Here is a 12,673-nt window from a genome sequence, read left to right as displayed (position 1 = left end):
GAGCGACCAAACCTTCGAGGTGACCGTAATCCTAAGCACTAATTTCGGCAATTGCAGATGAAAAAAGCCGGTCGTTTCGACGGTGATTCTGCTTTGAAATGAAACTTAATTCGCTCCCGTGTAACGGGTGTAACGCTTTCGCGGGCCACCGTGCGCCGTTCCGATCGGTCGGTCGCGAAAGGAAAAGCAGTCGTCGAAAATAATCGGTCATCGAAAGGAAAAACGGCACACGGGGATCAGCTGTGGAACACGTCGAAAGGTCGATGAGTTGTTCCAGCGGTGGATTTCGAGGTCGTTGCCAGCGTGTTCGCCGGTCGAAAAGGCAAAAAGAGAGTGAGCGGGACGAGACCCGGTGGATAAAGCGAAAGAGAGAACGAGCGAGCCGAGATGGAGAGGGATGAGGAGAGAGAGAGAGAAGGGAGAGAGGGGGAGAGAGAGAGAGAGAGAGAGAGAAGGAGGGAGAAAAACAGCGTTCTTGCCAAGAGTTCTCGGTAACCCTGAAGTCAGTCTTTGTGCCATCGGATAGCCACGGACGAGGAGGTGCACGCCTGCAGGAATGCAAATCGTAAATGCACCGGGCGTACGATACGACCGATGGCCATTCAATTCTCTCTCTTCCTCTATCTCTACTCTCTCTCTCCCGCTGCTTTTAGAAAGATTCTACTGGATGTTCCTCTCGGCTTCAGTATTGTTTCAATATATTTGGGAATTCATTTCGAAATTAATAGTCCCCTCGCTGGCTTCTCGTTGGAATTTCTATTCGAGAAATGGGAGGTAACCATTTTTGAAATGGTAATCGGCGAAATTTGTCTTAGATTCAGTAGGGGACGTACCTTTAATTGCAAGCAGGAGAATTTTAATCATGATTTTTGTGTACAAAATTATATTTCTTTAGACAATTCGTGGGAGCTTGTAACTGAAATGGAGGTTAGGAATGGTTTTAGGAAGATCGCTGCCGCGTCCTCCTAGTTTGAAATATTTGGATCAATTTTTCCACCAGTACTATTCAATCATCACAGCACAAGATGTATATCTCGATTTTTTCAAAATGCAGAATTTTAAATATTTAAAAAATTGTTCAATTCTGGGAGAACATATCTTGAACCACAAAGGATGTTCAGAAATGAGTTTGGGAAAAATGGCTGCCATATTCTCACAGTTTAATATATTTGGCTCAATTTCTCCACAAATATTGTTCAATCATCACAGCACAAGATGTATATCTCGATTTTTTCAAAATGCAGAATTTTAAATATTTAAAAAATTGTTCAATTCTGGGAGAACATATCTTGAACCACAAAGGATGTTCAGAAATGAGTTTGGGAAAAATGGCTGCCATATTCTCACAGTTTAATATATTTGGCTCAATTTCTCCACAAATATTGTTCAATCATCACAGCACAAGATGTATATCTCGATTTTTTCAAAATGCAGAATTTTAAAGATGTAAAAAATTGTTCAATTCTGGGAGAACATATCTTGAACCACAAAGGGTGTTCAGAAATGAGTTTGGGAAAAATGGCTGCCATATTCTCACAGTTTAAAATATTTGGCTCAATTTTTCCACAAGTACTATTTAATCGTCACGCAACAAGATGTATATCTTGATTTTTTGAAAATGCACAATTTTAAATATTTAAAAAATTGCTAAATCCTCGAGGGACATATCTTGAACCACAAAGGGTGTTCAGAAATGATTTTGGGAAAAATGGCTACCATATTGTCACAGTTTGATATATTTGGCTCAATTTTTCCACAAATACTGTTCAATCATCTCACCACAAGATGTATATCTTGATTTTTTGAAAATGCACAATTTTAAATATTTAAAAAATTGTTAAATCCTCGAAGAACATATTACCGACGCCGGTGAAGCTAGACCGGTCAAAGGGAGTTTTCCGAGAAATGCGAGACATTGGGCCAAGTTCAAGCTTAGAGCAGCAAACCTTTGCACTCGTGAGCTAATCCATTTAGCACAGTTTCGTCTACACGTGAGCTCGTCTGTATGTGCCGAGCGGACTCGGAAGCGTTCCGGGCTATCTTTCGAAAGAGCAAACAAATCCCGCGGAGAGGTTCTCCCGCACTGTTTGAGCAGCGAGTCAACAAATCGACAGCGAGCGAGGATACCCGAACGCGGAACCTCGGAATTTCGAGGTGACTCATAGTGAGAAGAAAAAGAGGAGAGAGAGAGGACCTAACGCGAGTTACGATTGTTTCCCAGAGGACAACAGAAACAGCTATTCGAACGCGATCGAGCAGCCTTGCGGACGCCATATCGTTTGTTGACACTTATGGCGTCGGCTGGGGAAAAAAACGTCACCATACAAATTATGCGATTCCAGAGTCGAGTGTTGTTCTCAACCCAGATTTTCTAAATGGAATTCGTCGTGTTCGCGTTCCGCCGTTACGGAGACGCTTGACGGATTCGATGCTCGCCCGCAGTGTGTCACGGCGGCGTCTCGATGGAAAAAACGGATTTATTCGATTAGGTTTCTTCAAAAGGAGACCAGGCGCGCGTGTCCGCGCAAAGAATTCCTTGGATTTTATACGAGAAAAACGAAGCCGACAGTCCGCTTCCATTAAGGAGCGACGGGGAAAATTTGTAAATCGCGTTTGACAGTGATCGAAATGGAAACGTTGAATTTTCATTCTTCAGGTTGGAATTCCGATATTCCTATATATTGCTAATGGTCGCGTTTTTCTGATTAAAACGAGTCCAAACATCGCATACTTCGGAAGAATTGTATTATTTATTTAAACAATTTTTACAACAATAATTGGTAACAGAAACTTGTGCATTATACACGAAATTCCTATACAAAATTATTGTACAAGAACCCTACAAAATCGAAGCAATTTATTTTTAATAACAACTTAATTTAACACATTATTTATCAATTTTGTATCAATTTTTGGAGCTACTTTCTGCAGACCCGTCTTTCTGTCGTTCCTGATGCAACAGCTTTAATTCAATCATCAGAAGCTGAGTAATTAAATGACGATTTTTGTACTCCGGGTCAAAATAGACCCAGGCCCGGCGTCGGAGAGTTAAACAAGCAAACATGGTCGAGTTTGGAGTCATTTTAACCAGAAAAAGGTCACAAAAGTCCTAATAAAAGTTTTATTAAGAAATTATTATAAACAAGTTTTACAAAACTTATCACGACAATACTTGTATTTCATTTTGAAATCTTTTTCCTGATAAACACGGAACGTCGAAGACGAGCTATGAAATGCTGCTGCACAACAAATCGAAATGGGGGATTGACAATGAAACGGATTTCCACCCGGTGCAATAAATTTTCTGCCCGCTCCTCGTTCCGCTAACGTTCCCGCTTCTGAATGAATGAACCGACAGTCGAAAGGTGAACTTCTTTTTTCGACGTGTTTTACACGCCGATACGAGGGAGCCGTTTACAGCTATCGTAATCCACTGACGGCAATGACAGCTGAAAGCCCACGTTGTCTTTGGTGCTCGCGGCGCGGCACCGCGCGGTGCCACTGCCATCAGAAGCATACCTGTTCCTCTGCTTTCTCATTCGGCTCCCTTTGTCCGCCATTTTGGTCCTCTTAATCGTCGGATGCCAACAGTGGACCGGGCAACAATGAAGTCGACGACACAGGTTTCGCTGGGGTTGCCTCACCTGACAGAACACACCGGAACCCGCTTCGATCGAGCGTCGATCATTGCCAGGGATCAAGAGTAACAATTATTTAACAAATTTTTTTGGCAAGATTCAGCAACAGAAGCTTGTCTGTTGTGCTTAAACCTCGCGAAATCGAAATAATTTTGTCACCGTACATCGGTGAGGCAATATTAACTAACAAATCTCGCTTGTTGTTAATTATTTCTTAATGACAATTTCACTAACGTATTCGCGACATTTTTCTGGTTAAAACGAGCCCAAACACGACACAATTCGGAGCATGTTTACTTTACATAGCAATCCGTTCGCATAATCGAGATTCTACTATATCGTGGATTAATCGTGTAAATATGACCCGAATTGCGTCGTGTTTGGGCTCGTTTTAATCAGAAAAATGTCAGCAATGTGTTGGTAAATGTTTCACACGAAAATAGTTTTACAGTTATGTCGCCGTGTAGTTGAAAACAATCTTATACCACGTAGTTATGGGAGGTGCGCAACATATTTCATGAAGGAGGTACTTTGCATTTAACGAAACATTTTCACAACGAAACAAATGCTGATAGGAAATGTGTTATTCAGAATATATAACAAAACTTTTTCAGAACACTGCGCGATTAAAAAATTTAATTGCAAGTGACCTTTTCGGAGCCTTCCTGTCACAGTTCCGTGCAAGACTGTTATTGAAAAGTGTCATTGAGCTAGCAAACATGAAACGCCGAAGGACAGAATGGACTGTTTACGTCTTTCCCAGTCGTTTTGTCTATTTTCGTTCGCATGATCGCTCCGCATAAGCGGGACTAGTCTCGAAAACGGCGGAACCGCTGGCGGGAGGCTCGCTAAGTAGGCGTTGATAATCGATAAGTAACCGTAGCATGCCCTTCAGCGAGTTGTTCGCATCGTGTCATTACTTACCACTCGACCTGTGATCGGTTTCTTCGACGGCGAACCGAGATTCCTGTAATTAGGGGCAATAATTAATTAGCCCTACATTTTCTGGCTCTCGTTGGGCCAGTTACCTGCTTCGCTACGCTCCGTTCCGAACAACTGGTTAATCGGCGAAGTTAATTATAAACTTCTTAATTAGACTCGTTCGCGGCCGAGCCACCGTGGAACTGGCCCCGTGCAGCTTCCGTGTTGGTATTAAAATTAATACTTATTCCCCGACTGTGTCAAGCCGGCCATCATTCTTACGATCTCGACCCTCTGTGCTGCAAATTGCAATAAGCGAATCAAGTTTTTTAATTGTTGAGATTATATATAGCCCCGACAGAATGTTGTTCCTTTCATCCTTAAACGCTTTCAATTTTCCCGAGAGCAGAGGCGATCAAATATTTTTCGAAAAAATGCTCGTAGTATTTTTTTCCTTTTTTTAGACTTTTGTCAACATGTCCGTGACAGTTCCCTGATTAAAACGACACCAGACGCGACGCAATTTGGATTCCATTTGCTCGCTTAATCCACGATGCAGTGGAACCTCGATTATCCGAACTGATCAGTGAACCTTGCAGCTACAGTGTTAGGCTTAATCTTTACTGATTTGTGCAATCGTGTTACGTATGGATCATGAACTGTTTGCTAATCATGAGGAATTCAGAAATCGACGGTTCGGATAATCGAGGTTCCATTGAATGATGAATAGAACAGGCAATTATGCTTCGAACTGTGTCATGTTTGGGCTCGTTTTAATCAGGAGAATATTGCGAATATACTGGTGCAAGTTTTACAACAATTGAACAAGATACTCTTTTTTTTCATTTTGTGGTTTTGAGATTGAATGACCCATACTTGCGAAAAAGTAAAATAAAATTGCAGAATAATTCGAAAAATTGCGACGGTTAATTTGGTTTCCGGGGCGATTGTGTATGTGAAAATTGCAATTTACAGCAGTCGATGTGATTACGAATAATGTTCTCGAACGGGGCCAGTTTTAATCGATTATTTCCACCTGATTTACACGGGTTCGGCTGTTCCGCGGCTTTGCCCTCACACGGAATTTACGTGGGTGGTATATATTTAGCGGGGGCGTCCCGTGTAGCTGGTGTGTTTCACATTCAAATCGAGGAAGTTATGTCAGGGCAGCGCTGCATGTATAAATAAATCGTAACGAATGCGATAACTAATCCGCAAAACGACTCGCGTATCCGCGCCTTTCTACCGGCGATTTAACAACATTGTTGAACGAATACCCGGTTCTTTCTACAGCAATTACAATACACTATTATCGTAAATTTTCACTCGGTTTCGAAGAAATTTCACTTCTTGACATAATTTTATATTGCAAACTTTTTATTTTATTTTAATTTAATTCATATTTTTAACTTTGAGAATTTTTTCCACTGTAACCATAACGGTTCCACGAACGGGACTCGCATGGAATAATTCTACAGACTCTCCCGAATACAATGGTATATATGTTTGTAACATTATGAACAGTTAAACATGTTTGAAAAATGTTTGAAGTGAGCGAGGCTGCTTCAACAGAAAAATTTCCTCGGGTACCATTTTCTATTTATTTTAGAAGTTGGAGGGAATGTTTAATTATTGTGGAGCCTTTGTTGTGTGAACTAATTAAGGAACAAAAATTTTCCCATGTAATAGAATTTTCGTTTTCAATTCACAAAATAAAATAATTCTGAATCTCACGAGCGCTGTTGTCAGTGATCCTCAAACATCGCTTCGCGTTACCGTAGTCACTACGGCGCAGCATAACGTAGCCATTTCTAGAACGATGTCGAGACAAATATTTTAGAAAAATATACTGTTGTACTCGGGAGAGTCTACGAAAGAGCGATTTTTTCCGACCCACTTGTTTTTTCAAGAAATTCAATCATTGTTATCGATGAACAAAATATTTCTCGCTTCGCTTTAAAAAAATTGCCAAACTGAATTTATTCATTCTCGCAGTTTCTGTAACAATGGGAATGACGAGGTTTGTTTAATAATTCCCGATGGGAGTGTCTTTGTAGTTTTAATAATTATGAGATAAAAATTGAAAAACCGGTTAATCAACCTGGTTGATGTTATGGTTAATGTCGAACAATCTGTCGGAGTTTCGCGGTAGCACTGGGAGTCGAGAAATGTTTGCCAGTAGGTAGCTGCGTTGAGGAGGTAAAGGTAGAGTGACTCACCAAATTTTTGGCATACTTTTTGTTCCAGACGGGACATGTAATAACGTCGACGGAAAGCTACATGATCAAGCCAGCGGAACCATGGCGGGGCAACGACAAAGATTCGCTAGAATTTTCGCTGCAACACGCGATCCAAAGGGACAGGGCCACGGATTACCATCATTCGAACGACGCCGATGGCGGAGTTAGCAGCAAGAATTGTGGTGTAATCGGTAAGTAGAATCTCTTATTTCATTTTTGGTAATAAAGAAAATTTCGAATTTGGTCATTTTTGTCTTACATTTCCAAACGTAGTACCATTGTATTGCTGAGGTTCTTCCGATTAAAACGAGCCCAAACACGACATAAATCGAATCAGTTTCACAGACTTGATATAAATGACATAATTGAGAAAATACACATGATTGCTATATACGAAGTCCGCAAAAGTGGACCGATTCACGTCGTGTTTGGGCTCGTTTTAACCGGCGAAATCTCAGCAATCCACTGGTACGATAAGACAAACATTACAGAATCTAGATATTATTTATTGCACAAACTCGGTAATTTTTTGTCTTGCCTTTTCGAACGTAGTACCATTGGATTGCCGAGGTTCTTGCGATTAAAACGAGCCCAAACACGACATATATCGGACTAGTTTCATAGACTTGATATAAATGACATAATTGAGAAAATACACATAATTGCTATATACGAAGTCCGTAAAAGTAGACCGATTCACGTCGTGTTTGGGCTCGTTTTAACCGGTGGAATCTCAGCAATCCACTGGCACAGGAGTTGAAAAGATACGACAAAGATTGGAGAATTTGAAATTCGCGCATTTAATTTTCACCGTGCTCGAGTCGATTCCTCGAAGAGAAACCGCTACCGCGTAACGCAGGAATTTGACTTTCGGATCGGGAACTTCGCAAAAAGCGAGCACTGCTGTATCTTAAACGAAAAAGTGAAGCATACAAGATGTCAAAGCCTTCGGCCGTGCAAGAGTTACACGTCCCCGGCGTGCATACCCGAAATCCTCGAAGACGGGTTTCAGCCCGAGTGAGGTCCCGCGCCGAAAACGTATTAATAATGCATGGCGCTCGGCCCGTACACATTAGGCGCACGGATGCACGCTGCACACGTGCACCATGTAGTACTACAAATGCCCAGGCCCCGACTCGATACGATACGTATCGTTTTATTCATGACCGTCCCGTTCAAACCGCCACTGTGTCGCACGGCGAAAGTTCATTCTCGGGCCAACGTAAGATTCGCGAACAATAAATCTGGCACCGGGGACGCCGGCCAGCTTTTTGGCCCGGCGACCGGTTTCACCATCTCGATTAAATTCCGTTATTGAGGCATCGTTTCGCCGGCCGTGTAAATCACCGTCTCATTATTAATTAAACGGCTCTCTACTACATCGCAGGAAGGCGTACAGTCCCGGACAAAATCGTACACGTTTATCTCACAGTGGGAAATTTATTTTCCACTCCAGGTTCACCCTTACACAAATTAAATTTAATTAAATTTCATTAAATTCGCCTTTTCACGAATCGAATTCTCTCCCGTTCACATTGTCAATTTTTAAGAATTTTTTCTGCTTCAACCCTAAACGCTATACAAATGATTCTTGCGTAGGACGATTCTGTAGACTCTCCCGAGTACAACGGTATATTTTTCCAAAAATATTTGTCTCGACATCCTTCTAGAAATCGCTACGTTCTGCTGCGCCGTAGTGACTACGGTAACGCGGAGCGATGGTTGAGAATCACTGACAATATGGCTCGTGAGATTCAGAATTATTTTATTTTGCGAAAACGAAAATTGTGTTCTAACTTTGTTTGGGGGTTCCCGAAGGAGCAAATAGTGTATTGTCACCTGCTTTACAGTGGAGCCTCTGGTATACGAACACCAGTTATTTATATTTATATTCTATGTAAATATACTATGGCGTCAGGTCCGCCATTCTGATATCGGAAAAATGATCTGTGGAGGATCTTTGTACGTCATGATTAATAAAGACATTTTTTCAAGGAAGTTGGGCATCCCTCAATAAAACAGTAATTGCCAGTTGGCCAACGTAGATTGCCCTTTATTAATGGAGTAAATTGATTTTTTCAGAAGCCTCGTTTCAAGTATTAAATGGTGAGATCTCTGTCCTGCGATCTGCCCTACCCAAAGATGAAGATTTCTCGCTGACAAATGCTTTCGTCTGCTTAGGGAATCACCACTTTAATTGACGGCCGGGCATTTTTTAGTTTCATTATCCTGTCCCGGCATGCCGTGCCCTTTCCGAGCCTCGGGGCAACTCGCGCGTACAAATTTAAAGAACGTTAACCCTTCGCGGACGAAAGTTAGGCTCGTTAGCGATCCTTCCAACGCATTGATTTCCACAATTTTTCCAACTTCGTTATTAAACAATATCCGATGTACTTAATTCGTGACTCTCGCAATTAACTAATTGTAACTGTGTTTTGAATTCAACGGGATTTTTATGCAAAACATAGACGTTCATTTCTTGTTTTAATAATTTTAGCAAGCTGGAAATAATACCTCGTTATTTTTACATTCTTTGAATACAAAAATTTTTGGCCGCGTAAAAACAAAGTTTAAAATTTTTAAATGATTGAAGTATATACATACACTAAAATTGCAGCTTAATTGCTTGCAGAATAATGAAAGAAACGAATATAAACTGAGAAATATTTAAGAATGTCTCATTTGAATGTTAAGTAAATTGTATTCGCAGCTATTTAATCCTGCGGCGAAGGTTCGCACCGAACGAAAGAAAAAGGATTGAGTCCTCGAGGACGTCAACGGAAGCCATCATCAGTTCCACTCAGCAAACAATTGGTTTCCTCAAACCGAGCAGAAACGACAGCCGCTAACCGCTCGAAGGAAACCGGGCGCTGTCAGGAAGTCGATTAACTTAATTATTCGCAATCAGCTAAACGGATCCTTGAAGTTAACCACACAAGTTGCAAGCTTCCCACATTTTCAAGCGTAAACGAGCAGCAAAGAATCGGCCCGCGCCCTTCGACTGCTCGCAAAAAGAGAAAGAACGGGGGAACCAGTCACGAATACCCAGAAAACTATCTGTGAACGGCACAATTACACAAACTATACACGAGAACCGTTCGTGCCATCGACGAATTTGTGGGGGTGCCAATTACTGTGCCTATATGAATTATACTTACTTTTGAAGCACAACGAATATTTAAAAAATTGACAGTGAATGAAATGGAAACGTTGGATTTTTATTTGTCAAGTTTAAATTCCGATATTTCTGTACATTGTTAGTGGTGGCATTCTTCTGATTGAAACGAGTCCAAACATCGCATAGTTCGAAATAATTATATAATATATTTAAACAATTTGTATGACAAAAATTGGTAACAGAAACTCGTGTATTATATACGAAATTCCTATACAAAATTATTGTACGGAAACCCTACAAAATCGAAGTAAGTCATATCGGTAAGACAATATTAGTAACAAATCTTGCTTGTTTTTAATCAATTTTTGCGTGAAATTTTTACCAGTAGATGCGCGACACTTTTCCCGTTAATATGACACCAAACACGACACAGTTTGGATCGTATTTGCTCGTTTAATTCGCGATAAAGTAGAACCTCGATTATCCGAACCGATATCTGAATTCTTCATTATAAGAATGTTAAGTGAATAAAAAGAATTTGAACGCCCTGCAAGACCGAGACCGCAGAGTTTTTACTTAAAATAAAAATAACTTGAAATAAAAATTGTCTGCATTAATTGCATAATTTCCTTTCTTAACAATTCGAACGTGTCGGAAATAGTAATTTTGAAATTCTCTAAACGTTTCCACTATTACGTGCTCCGCTTGCTTTTGTCAAAAATGTTTGAGTTGATTAAAAAATTAGTTTGAGCTGATTAAAACACCGAAGAAAAATTAAATTGAAGTTTTTATTTTGCATAAAATAAACCTTGCGTTTGAAAAATTGTCTCAATTTCGTGTGACTTTTATGGTGACTGGTGCGGCACTGTTTGAGATAAAAAGAACAATTTCGACGCCCTGGAGAACCGGGGGTAGCGAGAAGACGGAGATGATGAAGAAGGGATCCTGAAGAGCCATGAATCTCCACTCGAACGTTAAACAGCGCATAACAGGAGAGGCATTATCCGACAAAAGGAGCATCGTCGTCGTTGAAAGTCACAACAAGAGAGAGAGAGAGAGAGAGAGAGAGAGAGAGAGAGAGAGAGAGAGAGAGAGAGAGAGAGAGAGAGAGAGAGAGAGAGAGTGGGAGAGAGAGCTGCGTGCGTACGGAGTAATCGTGGCCTAATCTCGTTTCAAACTGAAGGGCGTATCCGTGGCTGGTGATTCAAGAAGAGAGGTCGAGGAGAGGCATTAAGAGCTCTGGTAGCGTACTGACGACCACCTGTACCGAAACAGGTTCAGCCATTTACGGATGCCCGCCGGCGAATTCTGACGTTCCATTCGAGACAGCTTGGCGACGCGAGCGTACCGTGGACAACGCTGTCCGAATTTCATGACCGAGACCCGTTCATGACTGCCACGAGTCCTCGTCGTGTCTTCGACCGCCTTTGATCGAGCCTTCATGGTTCAAGTGCCCCTTCATGGCTGATTCACTGTCTTACTAGTTCCACTCTTCCCATCTAAAATTAATATTTGAAACGTACCTTTAAAGTTTATGGAGAAATTGTCAGTAGAAATGTCTGCAGGATGTCAAGAAAATGTCGGAAAACCTTGATTGGTGGTCCAGGCGGTTGCCGAGGTCATTTGAAGAAACTTTTTCCTTTGCGAAAATCTTCTCCGAGGCTTCGTTCAGGAGTTATTAACGAAAAACGCGGGCCAATCAGGGCGCGGGTGCAGCGGACGGACTCCGCCCAGGGGACGAGCCCCGCCGAGCGCGGCGTTGGCATTGGCCGGGACGCAGCAGCCGCGCTGCGATTGGTCCGTGTTTTTCGCGAATAACTCCTAAACGAAGCAGCGGAGGAGATTTTCGCAAAGGAAAAAGTTACTCGAAATGACCTCGGGAACCTTCCCTTTCAAGGTTTTCCGACATTTCTTGAAAAACTCAGCAATTTTTCAAATGTCGCTGTAAAGGGGAAACCTAGTCTTAAAATCTGTAGAGGGTCCGTTCACAAGAAAAATTTTTACAGTGGTTTCAATTTATAGCATTTCTGAGGAAAGGGGGATTTTCAAAAATCTGCAAATAAAATGAGTAGGACTCGCGAAAGAATACAAGACAGCTCGATGCCTGCAGCTTAGCTCATCTTCCCTGGGGCGCTCTTTTGCAAAATGAGCCGCTGTCATCATTGGTATTCGTCACGTAGATTTTCTTGTTTGCCTGTCGAAGTCTTCCCCCCCCCCCTCCGCCACCCGGATAATCAGGCGATTTCAGTTCGTTGCTCGGAGGTGCAGAAGGGCTGGTTTCTCGTTCGAAATTCGCGCGTGATTACAGGTTCATCGGCTTAACAGGTTTACCGGGCCCGAGGGCCGATTTCAGCCGGTGGATCCTCTCGATCGATTGCGATCTACCGCCTACGTTCGTCTACGAAGCGAGTCTACTTCTTCTCGGTCTCGCTGTCACGGGGCTTCTCACTTTCGTCGGTCGCCCTCGAGACCCTCTTGACATAGTCTTCGCCGGGAATTTTCGTTATGCCACACCAGGGGCTTAATTACAAATTCTGAAATATCTGTTCCGTGAGAAATTTTGTCCCAAGTAAAAAATTAAATTTTTTAATAAATAATGATTCTGAATATGTAGGCATATGTATGTCATGTCTGATATGTGTCATGTTTCTTAATACGAATTGGTTGTATGTCATCGTGAAAAAAGTTTGCAGAAAAATTGTCGCTGATTTTTCGCCGCGAACAGTACATTTGGTCATAACATTTATTCGACGTTT

General features: G+C 41.7%; 1 protein-coding gene across 1 annotated transcript in view; it reads left to right on the top strand.

Moving 5' to 3' along the window:
• LOC143360955 (A disintegrin and metalloproteinase with thrombospondin motifs 9) overlaps positions 1–12,673 on the top strand; it is a 137,719-nt gene that overhangs the window by 80,887 nt on the left and 44,159 nt on the right. Inside the window, exon 5 of the mRNA XM_076800171.1 lies at positions 6,807–6,990. Within this exon, the coding sequence (XP_076656286.1) occupies positions 6,807–6,990 (184 nt within the window). The remainder of the gene's footprint in view (positions 1–6,806; positions 6,991–12,673) is intronic.

The sequence above is a fragment of the Halictus rubicundus genome, chromosome 14 (assembly GCF_050948215.1).
Source record: "Halictus rubicundus isolate RS-2024b chromosome 14, iyHalRubi1_principal, whole genome shotgun sequence".
In the NCBI taxonomy this organism is placed as follows: Eukaryota; Metazoa; Arthropoda; class Insecta; order Hymenoptera; family Halictidae; genus Halictus; species Halictus rubicundus.
The sequence above is the reverse complement of the archived record's forward strand: the minus strand, read 5'-3'. Positions and strand labels throughout refer to the sequence as shown.